At 39.4% G+C, this 19,302-nt stretch overlaps 1 protein-coding gene across 6 annotated transcripts in view; it reads left to right on the top strand.

The window, feature by feature from the left end:
- Positions 1 to 19,302, top strand: part of cacna1g (calcium channel, voltage-dependent, T type, alpha 1G subunit) — a 188,466-nt gene that overhangs the window by 67,907 nt on the left and 101,257 nt on the right. For all 6 annotated transcript variants that reach the window (XM_041220423.1, XM_041220421.1, XM_041220425.1 and 3 more), the window contains exons 9-12: positions 3,663 to 3,814; positions 10,349 to 10,534; positions 11,026 to 11,140; positions 12,238 to 12,393. In XM_041220423.1, coding sequence (XP_041076357.1) covers positions 3,663 to 3,814; positions 10,349 to 10,534; positions 11,026 to 11,140; positions 12,238 to 12,393 — 609 coding nt within the window. The remainder of the gene's footprint in view (positions 1 to 3,662; positions 3,815 to 10,348; positions 10,535 to 11,025; positions 11,141 to 12,237; positions 12,394 to 19,302) is intronic.

The following is a 19,302-nucleotide window of genomic DNA, read 5'->3' as shown; positions in this document are numbered from 1 at the left end:
AACTGAGAGCTGGACCATGGCAAAGGGGCTTCCAGGGTTGAGTTTTAAGTAGATCTGGGTGTCATCAGCAAAGGAGTGAAATATGAGGCTGTGTTGGCGGATGAGGTGACCCAAGGGAAGCATGTAGATATTGAAGAGAAGGGGCCCAAGAACAGATCCTTGGGAGGCACCACAAGTGACTGGGTTTGCGACACCACTGCATCCAGCATAGAAAACAGACTGCATGCATCCGGACAGGTAAGAGGACATTCAGGAGAGACAGATTCCAGAGATCCCAGCATACTTCTTAAGGTGGTGAACAAGAATGCCATGATCTATGGGTTATCAGCCCTTATGAGTATTTACCATAGCACAAGCATAGTGGAAGCACTATAATGCCTAGGTAAGCATTGTAAATCCCAGAAAGGTATGGTAAAGCATATTAAAAACATGGCAAACAGGGTAAACTCAGGTAAATGCATAGTATACATATAAGAAAAGCACGGGAAAACTGCCAAGTAAATGGTTTCCATTAATTCCCAGATGCTTACTTCATGTCAGCTCAATAATTTGTGCTAAAGAAAGTCCTAACCAAGTTTCATTGCATTTGGATAATCGCTCCTCCAGATCCTACAAGGATTGGGACTCCCTCCTGGTTAGTGGACACCAAGCAATTTAGTAAAAAAATGATTCTGGAGTTAATGGGCAATAAATGTCCACCCCCAGCCTTTAATCATTTCTTTGAAAATGGATGAGATTTTGGGGTACCACTGGAGATGGTTTGCACATTCAAATCATGTATATATATATATACACACACACACACACACACACACACACACAAACACACACACACACAACAGGACAAGCAGTTCTCTAGATGTAAAAAGTATGAAATACTGTACATACATGCAGCCGTCTAGCCTATATCCCAGGGTAATAACCCCAGCGCAGTTTAGCACAATTGGCAGTCTGTGCTTGAGAGAGGGCCAGCTCTGAACATATTTTAAGCCATATTTTTTCAATATATTGTGTATACTGTATCTGTGGACAGTTCAGGTATCTGTGGTAGAGCCTTAGTCTGACGGGATCTGACAATAAGTGTCGGGTCAGGTTGGGTGTAGTTTCTATATTATGGTTCAGGCTCAGATCAGGTCGCAGTATGTTAGCAGTGAGTGGATTATGCAGTTTTTCATTTTAAGTAAGTACTTTTTTCTTCCTCTATGTGCAAATACTTCCTAAAACTCACTTCCTGCTTCACAATTTTTGAAAAACCACAAGCCATAGGTTCTGTGAGAAATTACCTCTCTAAAATCGTCTCACAAACCCACTTATTCAGTCGACAATTCATGTTTTTTTAGGTAATGACACAAACTGTTTAATTCCAGTTAATGGTACAAAACATATTTGTTCTGCAGTAAACTATATGCCTTTGTTTAAATACAAATGACTAAATGTACAGTATTAAAACACTGCTCTTTAATTCAACGTTAGTTTTCGTTCTTTTTTTCTATCACTCGTAATGAGCTGTCATAGGCAAATGTGAAACCTGGTTTGTATCATGACCTGCTTTATATCATGAATTATGCCCTCATGGCCATCATGACATAAAGTGGGTTCATCTGATGGAGTGTATATATATATATATATATATTGCTGGAAAGGGTATGTCTAAATCCACAGTTTGGAAAAATTACAACATTGTTGTATTCAGCTATAATAAAAGTCCATGTGGCTTTCTATAATGCAAATCTTGCAAAACTATTACTGAATTATAACAGCAAAAATACAAGAAATTCACCTCTGCAGCAGCACACTGCAGAGTGATGTATTCATCCTGTAGCTGTGTTAAAAGCCATATTTGTGATGTAATATTTGTTGTTGAAAGTTAATTCAGCGGTTTGATATTATATAGGCTTGTCCAAAATGAATATGTGAATTTGCAAGAGCATCTTCTGTAGCTATTTATGGTAACAAAGTTTTGAAGAAGCCCGTTGTTGTCTTCTTTTAAATCATGCAGTGTTGGATTATTAGGAAAGGAAGTAAATGAGATTATATTCTTAGTTTCAATAGCGTATGTTTGTGGAGCTGGTCGGGTCTGGTATGCAAATATTTCAAAGGTCTCAGGATCAGGTTGGGTTCGGATTTGTTTGGCCGGGTCGGGTTCTGATCAGGTTTTAAATTTAGGGCAGGACAAACATCTAATCTGAGGTTATTATCCACTGTAGTTCCAAATCACCAGGCAGGTATTTTCCCACTGTCACTGGACTGGACTGGACTTGTTCTGGCCTCCTTCCTCCTTATTTCAACACAGTCATTGATTTTGATTATCAAAGTGGCATACTGGTGCTTTCCCACGTACAATGTGAGGGCACCACAAGGCTTTGGCTTTATTTTGTTTTTGAAACAGCAATCAGTAATCAAAGGCAGCTGGCAAGATAAGGGCCCTTCAGGACCCCTCGCTCACTAATTCTGCTAAAAGCTCCTTTGACTGAGTGAGTCAAGAGACTTTAAAGTGCCGGGTCTCCTTTGAGAAGGAACAAGGGGGGCAGGCAAGCGAAAAGATAACAAGCCATTGGAAATGAATGAATGAAAAACCAAACACTGTGGCTTGATGAGTTATGCTAACGAGTCCTGGCAATGTTGAAGCAATCAGTGTTTGGGCTTTGCTTTAGTTTTTTGTTGAACTACTGAAGAGTTCAGTAACTTAAGATGAAAAAAACTGTCGGGATCAGGTCATAAGTGAAATGAGTTTGCGAATATTAGTATTAGCGTCCAGTGAAACCCTACAATACAAAATCCAAATAATTCTCTGCTGTTTATGATTTGTCCATTGAAAAGGCTTTGGGTACATTCACAGCTCTGTGCACACAGACTGGCCATAGCTACAGTGTGTCTCTGCACGAACATGAGAACTCCTCCCTCAGGATGCTCCTGAAGTATTTCCACTTCAAGCAAAATAATTGTAAGAAATTAACAGGTTGCTCCAGGAATCTTCCGCTTAAATATTTCCTTAACCTAGTTTTATAACTTGGTTAACACAACTTGTTTTGCTTTATACAATAGAAATATTAAATTTATTCAGCCTAATCAGTGAAGCCCTAGCGAAACTAACAGAACACCCTAACTGTATAGTTGATGGGATGGCAAGGCTGGTAATGCAAACACTGCAATGGCCTGTCACTGTTTCAATATATGAAGAAGATGTAATCATCCTTAGGAAAGACAGGCAGCTCAAGCACAATTGTATCTAGGGATTAAAAAGGAAAGCTTTTGAACTCTAGTTAGTTTTCAGTCATGACTACAGCCCCATTTTGAGTTTACTTACTTACTAGGAGCTTTCTCATGTATCTTTTCCACAGTCTCTCCTGGTAAAACCTTGTATTCCATAGGGACATCTCTCTCTCTCTCTCTCTCTCTCTCTCTCTCTCTCTCTCTCTCTCTCTCTCTCTCTCTCTCTGTCTCCCCCCCTGCCTGAGGAGCTCACTGATGCTCTAGAGATCAATAACATCGTCCTATGTATCTCTGTCTCTCTGTTTCTCGCTCTCTGTCTCCCAGTCTGAGGAGTTCACCAATGCTTTTCTTCACCAGCCTCTTTGCTCTGGAGATCAGTAATATTGTCCTCTGTATCTCTCTGACTCTCTGTCTCTCTGTCTCTCTGTTTCTCTCTTTCTGTCTCCCAGCCTGAGGAGTTCACCAATGCTTTGGAGATCAGTAACATTGTCTTCACCAGCCTCTTTGCTCTGGAGATGCTGCTCAAGGTGGTGGTGTACGGGCCCTTCGGCTACATCAAGAACCCCTACAACATCTTTGACGGCATCATCGTGGTCATCAGGTGGGTGAACAGTCTACCTGATCATAGAGATACAGCCAGCAACCTGCTCATAACATTGGGACAACTAGATTGATAGTGAAAAGAGCTTCATGAAGTTGTTCACAGCAGGGCTTTTTACCAAATAAATCTTTTTTTTTTATTTTACAGATTTGTCACCCAGAATTTTAAAATAGTTAAAGAAATGTTTGTCATGCAATACAATCAGCTGAAGAACAAAGCTTTGTTTGTTAAATAACTTTGCAGTAGGGCTGCACACAATGCACAGAGGGGGATTTGGTCGGGACCTGAAGATTTTCTTCTTGCTATATTTTTTGGGGAAAAAAACAAGAAACAGTTGGCTTAGCTTTACCTTGCTCCAGTTGGCCATTGAGATCTAAGACAGTCATGGGAAATAATTTTAAATGAGTTTAGGTTTTATGTACAGGGCCAGGATGGCAGGATGTAACTTTAATGGATCAATTAATTTGACCAGGTATGTGTCTGTGGCTGGAGTAAAGTGACAATGGTTAGGGGTTTGAAGATTCATCAAGGGAGAATGAAATGCTTGAGGGAGAAGGGACAATGGCCTTGCATTGATCGGTTCTTTTTATGAAGTCAGTCAAGTCAGTCGAATGAAATCCAGTAACAGGAAGCAAACCACAGTTCGCAGGATATCAGTACCTGTCTTAGATGAGAGGAGGACTTGCATAAACACAACTAGTGATGAACCTAATGATCCTTCTGAACCCAGTCAGATGAACCAGTGTAAGAGAGAAAAGAACCTCAATGGGTACAAGCCTGGAGTTAAATGGCCAAGAGCTTCTGAGAAAGCAGCGTGGGATACAGTAAACATGGATCTCTGTTTTATGTTGGAAAGGTTAGGTGGAACAGTCAAAAAGAAGCTGGATAAATTTGGAGCTACCATCTACACATATGGAAGCGAGAGGTTTGGAGTTTAATAAAGAAAGGAGAAAGTACAATCTATTGCTGTAAAGTCTAGATGGCAGCAGGAGATTGAGCGCTTAGTTAATGAAAGGAGCCAGCTGAGGATGCCATGGAGGAGAGCAGAACAAAGTCAGAAGGAGGAACTAAATCTACTAGAAAGGGTCATAAAAGATAAGCTTGCAACGTTGCGCAGAGCTGAGCACCTACGGAAATGGAAAAAGAAGGAGCGTGTGAGAACTAACTTTTATAAAGACCTATTCAAATTTGCAAAGAAGTTATTCACCAGGGAAAACATGGCACACTAAAAGCAACTAAGTCTGAGCTGGAGAGATATCTCGAGGAAATGCACACAGATTCAAAAAGGCAGGAGCCTATGTCGATTCCTTCAGAAGTAGAGCAAGCCGTGAAAAAGGAAAGGACGTCATCATCTCCTGGGCCTTCCGTACAGAGTATACAAGAGTGCATCTGGTGTTCTGCGAATCCTGTGGAAATTGATGAAAGTAGCATGTAAAAACAAATGTACCAAGAGCATGGCACTGAGCTGGTGGGGTCTTTATACCCAAAGAAAAAGATTTTACTAGTATCTGTCTGTCTCACCCTATTTCCCTGTTAAACATGCAAGGCAAGAATTTCTTCAGCATTTTTGCTCAGAGATTGCCAGCTAACCTGTAAAAGAACTGCTTCATTGACACTTCAGTACAGAAAGCCCGAATTCCAGGTTTCGCAGAATGTTTAGAGCACATCAGTGTGATCTGGCAGCAAATACAAACAGCTAAAAAGGAGAGGAGGGAGAACCATGTGACATTCCTGGATTTAGCTAATGCATTTAGTTCAGTACCACCTGAACTTCTTTGAGCAGCATTTGATTTTTTCAGTGTACCAAAGACAATAACAAACTTAGTGAAAGCCTACTTCGGAGATTTGCGATTTTGTTTTTCAACTTAAGAATTCACCACTACATGGCAATGTCTAGAAATTGGAATAATGCAGGATGCACCATTTTTCTACTGGCTTTTACCATGGCAACAAAAGTCATTATTAGGGCGTAGTGGGAGGAGAACACTTGGCTTTTGGAATGCGACTGCCACCATTTAGAGCATACATGGATCACATGGCAATCATTACAACAAAAGTACACTGCACTAATCAGTTATTGGGCAAACTAATCAATAACATTGAGGCTGTGTGGTCCAGTCGTTATAGAAAAGGCCTTGTAACCAGGAGGTCCCAGGTTCAAATCCTGGCTCATCCACTGACTCATTATGTAACCCTGAGCAAGTCACTTAACCTCCTTGTTCTCCATCTTTCGGGTGAGAAGCTGTTGTAAGTGACTCTGCAGTTGATGCACAGTCACACACCCTAGTTTCTGTAAGTCGGCCTTGGATAAAGGTGTCTGCTAAATGAACAAGTAATGGGCACGGATGCAATTCAAGCCCAGTAAGTCAAGGAGCATCTCTATAATTAAAGGTAAGGTAGTGAATAAGATGTTCTACATTAATGGTGAGGCAATATCAACAGTGTCTGAAAAGCCTATGAAAAGTCTTGAGAGATGGTATGATGGTGACCTAAAGCCCACAGTTCGTGTGGGAGAAGTGAGACAACAAGCAGTGCAAGGGTTGAAGAGCATAGACAGCAGCACTTTACCGGGCAAACTTAAACTCTGGTGATTTCAGTTTGGTCTACTGCAAAGACTTCTGTGGTCACTCACTGTGTATGAGGTTTCATTGACAACAGTAGAGAAGCTGGAAGCATTCATCAGTTCATACGTCAGGAAATGGTTAAGAGTTCCACTCTGTCTCGCAAGAGTGGGACTGTATGGTAAAAGGATACTGCAGCTGCCAGTCTCAGCTCTAACTGAGGAGTTTAAGTGCGTAAGTTCGATTGGAAATGACATTGGTAGAGTCACACGATGAATGTGTGATGGATGCAGCACCTGTGTTGAAAACTGGAAGAAAGTGGGCGGCAAAGGAAGCTGTGGAAGGTGCAAAGGCTGTGCTTTGTATTACTGATATCATGGGGCAAGTACAGCATGGAAGAAGAGGCCCTGGTCTCAGTTAAGCTGCTCCTACATGACACAAAGCAGCCCCAGCTCAATGGAGGAATCTGGTAGTCAATGAGGTGCAAAAGCAAGAGGAGAGGATGATGTGCATGAGGGCAGTTTCCCAGGCCAAGCAGGGAGAATGGACGAGATGGGAGAGTGTGGAACAATGCAAGATCGGCTGGTGAGATCTATAGACAATGGAACAGAGCAGGATCAGTTTCCACATCAGGTCAACATATGATGTTCTCCCATCACTACAGAACCTTAATCTATGGGTAGGAGAGGATCAGTAGTGTCCTTTGTGTTCATCGCTAGCTACATTAAGACATTTTGACAGGATGTAAGGTGGGTCTTAGCCAAGGATGGTTTACTTGACGTCATGACCAGGTGCTACGATGTTTGGCCTTAGCATTGGAAGACAAGTGCAGCATGGCTGACAGGTTGCCACCAATTCCAGCAATATATTACACATGAAGAATAACATTCCCCTGTCCCGGGGAGCAACCACCAAGAAAAGATATTAAAACCAAAACCTGTCATGGATAACTGGAATCTGCTAGAAACTGGAAAATGCTGGCAGATGTTGGACAGTGGCTTATTTTCCCACCTGAGATTTCCACCACTAACCTTCAACCCAATATTATCTTGTGGTCTGGATTAGCACATCTTGTAGAGTTAACAGTGCCTTAGGAAGATGCTGTGGATGAGGCGCATGAAAGGAAGAAACTTTGGCACTCTCAACTAGCTGCTGAAGTGGAACAGCGAGGACGGGGAGTCCAGGTTTACCCAGTGGGAGTGGGTTGTCAAGGATTTGTGGCACACTCTACAACCCGGTTTCTCAGAAACATCGGATTCCATGGTCAAGAGTTGCGACGCATAATGAAGAATGTAAGTGGAGCAGCAGTGAGGAGCAGCAACTGGCTCTGGTCGAAATGAAAAGATTCTGGTTGGGGACCTCAGGCACAGTAGAAAGAAAGCAACGTCGATGTAAAAGAAGGTAAGTAAGCTGGGATTAACAGAGACGGGGATGCCAGAATCACTGTTGAGCTTAAGATCTTAAGGAAGATGGAAGGTGCCCACTTGAAGACCCCAGAGAAGTACCCTACTCAGCTCAGTCCAGACGGTTGTCATGCTGATGTACTAGGGAGGCCTCACTGTGGTTGATCCCTGGAGCCAGCATTACTCTTCAGCCATCAACACCAGACAAGGATATCTACATCATCAGATGGAAGGAAACGCAGATGGATCACGTTAGTTTACAGTAAAAGAAGCTATGTCTTAGTTGGTGCTTATCTTGGTGAGAGCTGAGTCCAATATCAGCATGAAGTTTTAACACCTACTCATGTAATGGAAATCATCAACCAATATTTAAAAATAAATATATAATAACTAAAACCAACATTATTTAGACAAAAATGCATTCCATTAGAAGACACACCTGATATTTAAAGACAAACTTTGGTGCTCTGCAGTAATTCTACATTTGTCTTAGTTGAATAAAGCCATTATTTATCCATGGAGTATATACAGCGCTGTAGTGTATATTGAGACTCGAGAGACCTGTCTGGAGAGCAGCGATTCCTCTGTATAAATATCAGAACCCTGGCCCTCTTCCAGGAGGTCCCACTTCTACACTTACTGTCAGTGCTGGCAGCCAGTCCTGCTGGATTTCACTGCACACTTTCACTGTGTGCTTTTCCTTCTGAGTGATTTGGCTCAATGTGTTTGTGGAGGTCAAACTGTCTGCTTTAGTTAAGAGCAACTGGCCTGCAGTCACTAGGCTTCCTCAACTGCAGGAAACTCCCATGTTCATGATTTCTTGTGTGTGTGTTTAATGCACACTATAAAATCAATTTGAGTTTATTAAAACACTTTATATCATCTCCATTTTCTAGTTCATTTCCTACCTGTTTCAATGTGTTTCCTGTTTATTGTTGACGGTAATTTCTTTCCCGTCTCAAACTTGATTGGAATAGAGATGATTTGGGATAGAGATTTTCTGTTTAGTAACTCGTGAACAGCAGCAGTTACAGAGGGGATAGAGAGCACAGCTGCAAGCCCCTAGCACCTGACCTCCTCACTTCAGAAATTGAGCTTTTAGGAGTAGGTTTTTTTGTTTGTTTGTTTTGGGTTTTTTTGCTGGAATAGTTAATAAGCCTGGTAAGTAATAATCTCAGCAGAAACAACAATAGAGAATCTACACAGGGAAGACATGGAATGCTAAAATGTACACAGTGTAAAATATCCCACAGCACATGTGCAATGTTCTGCACACTACGCATTGTTAAACTGATCGCATTACATTTGGGAAGATCGCTAAATAAGATCAGATTGTGCCAGTCTAAGATTAGATGTCTCTATAAATTTGTATTTTTCCTTTGGAAAAAAAATGAAACACAATTTTTATAATAAGGAAAAAATTATATATTTTCTAATATATTGGCACGCAAATAGAATGTAGTTTTATTTTTCGTAATTTCACCAATACATAATCAATAGCATTGCATTGATTAGAGGAAGTCATCACTTTTGAGGCTTTTAGATATGGAAGCACCCACTAACAGAGCCTCCAGAAGTGCCATTGAGAGCATTGTGACAGATTACATGTCAAGGTTGCAGTTTATAGGGAATCAGTCACATAAGTGACAGCCCAGATATACAAAAGTATGGGTTTCATATTATTGGTTTTCCACATAGCTTTTGTTTAGCTTTTACTGAAAACCTGTTACAGTACATTTGCACAATGTTAATGATGCCTAAATAATAATGGGTTTGAAAACAACTGGGCCCAGTGCTTCTATTACTTATCTGTCTTCTTTCTGCCGGTGTAAAAAAGCAATGTTTCAAGACAGGATGGTCTAGTTTTGTAGAAATCAGCTCTGCTAGTCTAAGTGTTTAAGAAGTAATTCCTTCAGTGAGATTGCTGGCTGTGAAACTGATGTATGGTCTGGTATCGTATCACACCATTATTAACAACAACCTGAAAAACAAATTGAAAAATGCCAGCTACTGCCACTTTAGCACTCGCATCTTTTTTTTTTGCCTTGGCAGTCTACAGTATTTTTTGCAGAAAATTATTATTTCCACCAATATTTTATTTCATTTTTGAATAAACACTAATCAAATCCCATAAATATAGTTACCATACATATGCATTGGTTAACTCTTTTGAGAGCTAAACACAGCACACCAGTCTTGGGCATGCCCCTACTGTATACTGTGTATTTTTGTATGACTAACATATTTATTTAGTTCTAGTTGGGGTCGTTTTCATCAACCTATAAGCCACAGCTGGATTTTTCATTTTAATGTACCAGAGACTCCATCTGGATTATGTTAATCACTTACTGTAGGGGTAATCCTGGGATAACCACAGATAGGTAGTTGATGCAGGCCTGGTAAAATTATTTGAAAAAAATCAGCTGTGGCTTATTCCTGACAAGGTATTGGTTAATCAAATCAGCCCCTTACTTATGAAGGAATAAATCATGAGTCACAATGTGTCTTTCAGAGCTGTAAACTGTCTGTGGCATGTATTGAGCTGTGTATGTGTTCTGCCCCCCCCTCAGTGTCTGGGAGATTGTTGGCCAGCAGGGCGGCGGTCTCTCTGTGCTCCGCACCTTCAGGCTCATGCGTGTTCTCAAGCTGGTGCGCTTCATGCCGGCTCTGCAGAGGCAGCTGGTGGTGCTCATGAAGACCATGGACAATGTGGCCACTTTCTGCATGCTGCTCATGCTCTTCATCTTCATATTCAGGTAGGACTGGAACCCCATTTAGACCCCATTCAGTTCACTGGAACCCCATTTAGACCCCATTCAGTTCACTGGAACCCCACTGAGACACCATTCAGATCACTCGAACCCCATTGAGAACCCATTCAGTTCACTGGAACCCCATTGAGAACCCATGGGAGTTACAGCACTGTGATATTGCAGCTCAAGTGGACCAGTTGCTTGAGCCTGTGAAAGAAGTTTAAAATGATCCAAATGTTATTTGAGTTTATTGATTTGGTTGCAGTTCAAGGGTACACTGGTTTTTTGAACTAGCTTTGCTGGTTTCTATTATAACGTCATTCTGCATGCTATCTGAGAGATGAACGATGCAAAATACCTACAGCACTACAGTAAGCACATCTCAACAGCTGTATAAGAACAGGCTAACTCCAGATTGCACAGGTTTAATTTGCAATTGCAATGGGATATGTTGTACCCTTCTCTATAACAGCTGTTTTCTGTCCCTGATTCAGTATTCTGGGGATGCACCTGTTTGGTTGTAAGTTTGGCTCTGAGAGAGATGGAGACACGCTGCCAGACAGGAAGAATTTTGACTCTCTTCTCTGGGCCATTGTCACAGTCTTCCAGGTAAGGAGTACCACGTGGACACTATTGTAAAGTTAAACATTAAACAGATTGAACATCCCAAAATACATTAGGATAACAGCGATTGGCAGCATGGACCATCTGCAAACTAGCAAGGCAGGATGAGCACATGGCCGCACCCCGCAGCACTTGGGCACCCAGGTCTGGTGACATACTGTAGCAAATTTACATGCATTACTTTTGGTGATACTCTCAATCTAAGATTGCATGCTATTGAAGTTCTAGATGAACACTTTCTGGGCACATACTGTATCAGCAATAAGTAATTATTGAGCTAGGAAAGAATAATATTGTAAAAGGCCATTATACTGCAATCATGAGGGAATTATTGGAGCATTACTGGTAACTATTTACTAATCACTGTCATTTATATGGTATTATATAGTTATTATGCAGTCACACACTTGTGTTTATATATTCCAATTATCAGCATTTAATTTGTGTAAATGCCATATATATTATTGTGGATATTTTGAGTGCCCACAATACCCTTAGAAACCACTCACCTTTATTAGAGGAATGTATTTGCTTTTCGAGGCTTTGTCACTTAATGTGATAATGAGTGCCTGAGTTTGAGGGCCAAGGAAAACAATCCTGTGTGAGCGTAAGGTGTATGTCAATCATATGCTTTGACCCGCCTTATCGGTGCAATCCTCCAATAAGGATCCAGGGTGCTCATGTCTCATAGTGAATCACAAAGACTTACAGGACTAGGTCATTCAGGTCCTCTGATTCACGAACTCCCATAAACCTTATTGGAGAATTGAGCTGTTAAAAGGTGGATCAGTGCTGTCTCAACTAATACAGCATTTGTTGCAGTGAGGGCAGGTTATTACTTACACAATGGTGTACCACATGCACTTAGACATTCTTGAGAGGTGCTTTAAACATTTTTAAAAAGTCACCCGGTGATTCTAAACAAAAACCAAGAAGAATACCTTAGTTAAGATAAATGTTATATCTGAGACTGCATTGAAAGCCTGGATATGGTCTCTTTTGGTCACTGTGTGAGTAAGTGCTGGACTGTCTTATGCTGTTCCGTGCTGGTTCCTCACCCAGTGTGTACCTCTCCCCTGCAGATCCTGACGCAGGAAGACTGGAACAAGGTCTTGTACAATGGCATGGCCTCCACCTCTCCCTGGGCAGCTCTGTACTTCATCGCACTCATGACTTTCGGGAACTATGTGCTCTTCAACTTGCTGGTCGCCATCCTGGTGGAGGGGTTCCAGACTGAGGTGAGCCAGTAGGGGGCACTGTTTCCATTCATTCAAGGGGATTAGACTGGAGCAATGGATTAGTTACTACTGTTAGTACCGGAGTATTCCCAGTAACAATAATTAAGAAATTTGTTAATAATCAAATATAATCATGTTTGGTTCATGCAAAAAACTTTAATCAGTGACTGGTTAGTAAACACGAGAATTTGCATGTACCCCTTACAAAAACAAACTTAAAAAAAAAAAAAAAAGTTTTAAAAACTTGACCCAATTGGGACAAAAACCTAAATTGAACTTGAACTTTAGTGTCTTTTAGTTTAGATAACTTTAATTTATGAGGAATATAGTTCTGATAAATATAGCAAAAACTAGTTACCAAAAACAAAAGTTAACCAACAGAACTTGTGTCCCAGTTTACTAAAGTCGTTGAAAGACTTTTTTTGTTTGTTTGTTGTTTGTTTGTTTTTAATTTTCAGCCAATTGGTACAAAACATCAGTTATTAGCAATAATTTCTTTAAGAAACTACATATAGCCATTACTATAGATCAGCGGTTTTCAGACTGAGGTATGCGTACCCTTGGGGGTACTCGAGCGCTCCTCAGGGGTTACGCGAAAAAAGTCCTGTAATGGCGGACAACAGATTTTTATTTATTTATTTCCCATATTGTAGTACTTTGCGGCATCGCAGTCGAATTAACAATGTTGAATCTCCTTTCAAATAAAACCACAGCCGTACTGATGTACGTTTCCTTTGTTAGGCGAGGTTAACTATAAACACCCAATCGGCTACTGACAGAGTGAGCGTTGAGTGCACAAATAACTAAATTACATATTTAAATGCAGTAGCAATGCAGTGGTTCTGCAGTCTGTAGGGTAAAAAGAAAGAAAATAAATTATAATCATTGTATGATGTTCCTTCTTTTAAACATGTGTAGTATTTACTAGGTACGTTTGCTTTCTGGAGTTTAAATATTCAGTGTTTGTAGTTTAGTTTAATGAGTTCAGTGTGTTTTATCTAAGTTTATGTTTTTAAATAACAGTATTATTGATTTAGCAGGCAGCTGTGCCGCCCTACTTAGACAGTGAAATCACTTCGCTGGAGCATACACGACTTTGTTATCTTTACTTGTAATGCTTCTAATGTGTTTTTTGACTAATTCGTTGAAGAAGTCCTTTGTCGAGTAATTGCATTAGTCTACGCATGTACGCTGCTAATTATTTATTATTATTACAAAAATGGAACCGCGGATTTAATAATAATAATAATAATAATAATAATAATAATAATAATAATAATAATAATAATCAATCCCTAACTACTGGATTGGGAAGTGTCTAAAATTGGATTTTGAGTGTGTTCATATCATATATCGAGTGCCCATCAACAAGCTATCTGGCAGCTGATTAACATGAACAGACGACTGCACTAAACACCAATATGTAAGCATTTTGCTAACAGTCATTTTAGACTGCATGATATAAATGTCACTTTTCTGCTTTAATCAAATTTAGTTTTTGGAAATATTCACTTCAAAACAATGTGCTTATTCTGGCTGGATTCGATACTGCACAAGACACAGATAGCATTTTAAATGTCCAGCTAAGTGTTAAACCATAACATTCGAGTTAAATAAATAAAATTAAAAAACACACATTTAATGTGTTATTCAGTATTCACATAGTTCTGCATGCTACCAGATTTTTTAAATTTATGCAAAATGCCTGTCTGTTTTCTCTCTACACTTCTGTATTTGTTGGAAGAAATGCACGACTTTTGTTGAGAATTGCTTTCTGATTCTGTTTTAAATTAGAACCCTAGTTTTGTTTTCAAAAGCATAACCTGTTTTTGGACTCGTTTTGCCACTTATTGGTCTGGATTTTGCAATAATTTTACATAGCATTTCTAGTTTTAATTTTATTTTATTTTAATTAGTTTAACAGCAGTTTTCCATTAACAGTAATTGGCTGAACTCTAGCCCCTCCTCCTTCCCTATGCCTTCTGAGCCAGCAAATCGAGTCCTGTTTATTTTATTTTTTTAATGACCCACTTAAATTTTTTTGTAACAAATGTTCATTTTAAAATACAGAATAACATACCCTTGTCTAGGGGTTGCATTGTTTACTAATCAGGGTGCAGTTTTACTGGAGTCTGATAAAAAGCAGGCATATCCATCACATTGGTAGGTAAGCATTTTATATATATATATATATATATATATATATATATATATATATATATATATATATATATATAAGTACTAAAGCCTAGTAATCAGAAAATACTTTTTTTTCTGTTTTCATATTATATTATGACCCTATCTCAGATGGGGGTACACAGTAGATCGTTCACTGGAAAACAATATTTAGACAAAGAACTTCAGTTTTTCACCTTTAACTGTCAATTGACAATTGTCAAACCTACAATTTTAGGCAGAAAAAAATATATTTCCAGTAATCTTAAAAAAAAGCTTTAAAAAGGGTCCTCTACCTTTATTGTTTTGTTCGAGAGGATAAAATAAAAGGAAGTGACCTTTAAGACTGCTGCACCCTGGTGATAAAGTCCCACACTGCGCAGTTAATAGTCATTAAACTCCCATACTGCACAGTTAATACTTGAGCTTGAGCTTTGGCGTAGTGATGGGCACCAATATCTAACTTTTGATATGATATCAATATTGTTCGATAAAATGTGAATTTTCGGTATTATAAATGATATGTACTTTTAAAACACTTGAGAAGACACTTCTCAAAATAATGCAAAATTCGGCATGACTTAGTACTTAATACTTTTGGAGGTGTCATGAGTCAACATGTAGACGCAGAGCAGCTGAAGATTCAATTACTTCCGGATTAGCTAAACTAGTGTAGAAATATTTCGGTTTTGAGGTGGCTGATGATGTAATAGTAAAGCAATGTAACAAGACCTTGTTTTTCTCCATGGATACTGTGAAGCAAAGCACCGCTAAGTTAAAGTAAGTTATTGCTTTTCATATGTAAATATCTGTTTACATCTGTATATGTTTTTTTTTTTAATATGTTTGATATTGCAATTGTGTTATTCTATTTTTCTGTGTTTTGGAAGACTTTCGATATTCTTGATATCGAAATACAGTTTTCATATCGTTACCCAACACTACTTTGAAGTGTTTTTATTTGCAGCAGCTTGTCTGTAGGGTTGTATGTAAATATGTAGATAACCCTGAATTAACATAAAAAATAATCATGAATCAATAAACCATGAACCAATAAAAGGAGGATGAATAGTTAGGGTAACAAAGCTAATCAGAGGGAAGAAAACTGCCCCCTCCCCGGGGGCAGTTTCAAGGCAGACACAAAGCCCTTGGAGGGGAGGGCAGATTGGTCTTGGAGCCTTGGCATCAAGTACATTACTGGGAACTGATCTGAGCTGGAGCCAATGTCATAAACAAAATGCCACACAGCACCTAGGCAAGAACAGGGTCAAAACTGTACCTTAGATTGATTTGATTTGTTTTTTAAAACCATAGTGTAAACTGAACCAATCTAGGCAACTATTAAGTTCAATTGTGGAATTGTTTTCTTTCACAGTTCCACAATTTGCAATATTTTTACAACTTTTGTGATCACTCCATAATGAGAAAAACATAATCTTCTGCTCTGTACTATGGGGGTTAATCTAGCCTTATTATTTCCTTAACTGCTGTGCATTCGCTTCACAAACTAGTCTTTGAGCACTTTATTGAAGGCTGAACAAAAAATACAAAAAAATGCTGTCTTTTATTTGTATTTGTTTTGTTTTTAATTGTATAACTTCATGTTTTTGCATGAATGGTACGGTCGAAGGAGAATTCAGAAATCACACAAACAAAAGGTCAAAGCTTCTAACTGAGTCATATCTCAGACTGCAGTGGTATCCAGGGAAGGAAAATAAAAATAAAATTGATTTTCTTTTTAATAAATAGTCTCTGGTATTGCACTAGTTTAAAGGAAGTTCTCAGTTTGCATGCCTTAGGTAGTCTGTCACTGTTGTACTTCCTAGGTCATTTCACCCAAGCCGTTTGTTAAAGTGTGTCACTGGCTGCAAAGCTTGTCCGTCTATATGGGGAGAAGCTGGTTAATGACAGGAAAGAAGGGGAGGGGACTACTGTGACGTGATCAAGGAAGTGCAAGACTACCTAAAAATAAGGCTTTCGAACATCGATGCGTTTCACCTTGTAGGAAACACACATCTAAGCTACATTTGAGACCTATATAGCAAATACAGAGGGAAGGCTCATGGAATTATTTTGTCAGCTCTAAGCACTTTAGTTAAAGCCTGTTGCTGGAATCATTCTGCAGGATAATTTGTAGTAATATTATTGAAGGGATGTTTGAAATCTGTAGGGCTTCACAGCTGCTGGTCAAGACAGCCAGTCCAATTGGCAGCACTGTGGCTCCTTTGCAGGAGGGTATTACTTGGCTGACAGATTAAAGAGTGACTCTAATGCGTCTTGGCTGCACCATTCAGGGTGTTTATTTTCTCGAAGTCAGACCCCACTCCGGGGATCACTTAACCCACCTTCCAGTGCCAGTGAAGGAATAGCTCTTTCATGACATCATCGTGATATTCCAGCCACTGTCTCGTTTCAGTTTGTTATCCCTGCTCTCTGCCATGATTACAGCTCCTTCCCAGATCCTCAGGGAAAGTGGATTTGTTGTATGGTACGAGTTCATGCAGAATACAATATCTGTACCCCATACTCTGGGACCGACCATCGACACAGTTTGAGAGAGGAAAAAGCTCTTAGCCCAGTGACAAAATCTTAACACTGGCTTTTCAATGCAGTCTTTCAGGTTTGTGTCGCACAGCAATACCATTGTGGAACGTGAGAGATCAATGGCACAGCATGCCTCACAGCAGTCAGCGCATGCAAATCAAGGCAAGCATGCATATCAGATATTCCCCAGATTGCAAACAGATATGTTATGCATTGATACTTTATCTTGAGGTTTCTTTTAATTAAGGATCCCAGTCTGTTTCAAATTAATTTATAACCTTCTGTTCTATACTTTATGGGCGGTTCATACAGCCTTATTATTTTCTTAATCGCCAGTGCATTCTCTTGGCAAACTTGTCTTTGCGCATTTTATTGAAGGCTGTAAAAAAAAATACAAAAAACTTATTAAATAAACACACACATTAGTATTGTTACTGTTATAACAATAGCTTTTATTACACATAAACAATTATATGTCTTGTTAATACTGAATGTTTGGGCTAAAAAGTGTGTCAAAGTGAAAAGGCTCATTTATATTTGAATTTAGACACAGCACCCCGTCTCTAAGCCCCTCCATTACTCGTTGTGTGTGATTGCTCTTGCACTCTCCAGTGTTCAGAAGAGCTCTTTGTTTAGCCTGGTCTGTAAATACATGGTTGTTTTTAGCTTAATCAATTTAACCAAGTGAAATACCAGATATGTATTTTCAAATGCAAATAAATTTCATGGACAGAGGCACTGGCTACATTTCAGCTGTGGTCTGAGCTTCCTCGACAGACCTTCAGAGGTGAAATGCACAGGAATGAACCACTGTGTCAGGCAGCACTGTTTACAAGATTGAGCCACTGTGTCAGGCAGCACTGTTTACAAGAATGAGCCACTGTGTCAGGCAGCACTGTTTTTTCTTCCTCTGAATTTTGACCTAAAGCTTTTTTCCAGTCTATTAACATGAAATGGGGTGGGTTCTCACTCAGGCCCCAGTGACTAATGAAGAGAAGAATGTCTGTTGCCTAAACAAATCCAACCCAATCTGTAGCAAAATATATAAATAGGAGAGCAGTGCAAGGCTTCCTTGCACTGTCCCCTCTACCTGCCTCCCTGTTAACCTGGCTGTGTGTGACGAGTACCCGTCTACCATGGCCACACTCAGACATCTGCAGCAACATGAAAGCAGGACTATACACTCATATCCTTAAAACACACTCTACTGCATTGGAATATTCTCAGGTCAAAAATTACTTTTGTCATGTATTTTTTTTAAAGTCTGCCTTGAAGCAAAAATACATTTAAACATCACACAGAATGACAATATAAACTTCTATGATTTGTGTCTTTTTTATTTTCTTAATGCACTATGTGGAACGCATTGGGATCTTTTTCCTCTAATGTTTGGTTTCCCTGATCATAATGTGAACCCAGATATTACTCTTTTGGGGTAGATTCAATCAAGAAATACTCTGCTGCTCTGTTAACTGCGCTTTTACCTTTTCAATCTTCCAGACACATGAACAAACAACTAAAATACAGAGTTCAAAATAACCCTGTTAAGGGTCCCCAGCATCTCCCCTAGCAGAAGCATTACCTCTTGGCGTGCAGGGTGTCGTGCAGACTGGTTTGAATCCCGGTCACATCAGGCTTTGCTGGGGACCCACAGGGAGAGCCGTAGTCAGGGATGATAGTTTACCAGTGACCCCTAGTGTTCCAATAGGAGACGAATGAGGCTGGGCCCTCATCTCCAGGGTTCAGTAGCTTGGAGCATCGTTGTTTATGGTGAAAAGAGGCGATTGTGGGTAATTCAAATTGGATAGAAAAACATGGTAGAAAATGAGCATGTTAGTATTCATTCATAAAACAAAATTTATAAATGGCTGTATCAAAAAGATGCAAAGAAAATCAATGATTACAATAAATGAAATAAATAAACAATATTGTACTTTAATTGGCAATTTGATGGGGTGCAGGTTTGATATGCTTCTGGGTGATTTACTTTATTGAAATGGTACGATTATACTTTTGTTTTCTAGCTAATTTTAAACTAAAAGTATGTTTGAATACTCATTTAAATTTTGAAAGAATATTCAAACATGAATAAACCATGTCCCGGCATTGTTAAAACCCATGTATATTAAGTCTCTGGAAGTTGAATTGACTGGTTATTTCCCTGTTCTTAGAGGTGCATCAGACAGTTTT

The sequence above is a fragment of the Polyodon spathula genome, chromosome 20 (genome assembly GCF_017654505.1).
Source record: "Polyodon spathula isolate WHYD16114869_AA chromosome 20, ASM1765450v1, whole genome shotgun sequence".
Taxonomy (NCBI): domain Eukaryota; kingdom Metazoa; phylum Chordata; class Actinopteri; order Acipenseriformes; family Polyodontidae; genus Polyodon; species Polyodon spathula.
This window is presented reverse-complemented; position numbering and strand designations above follow the sequence as displayed.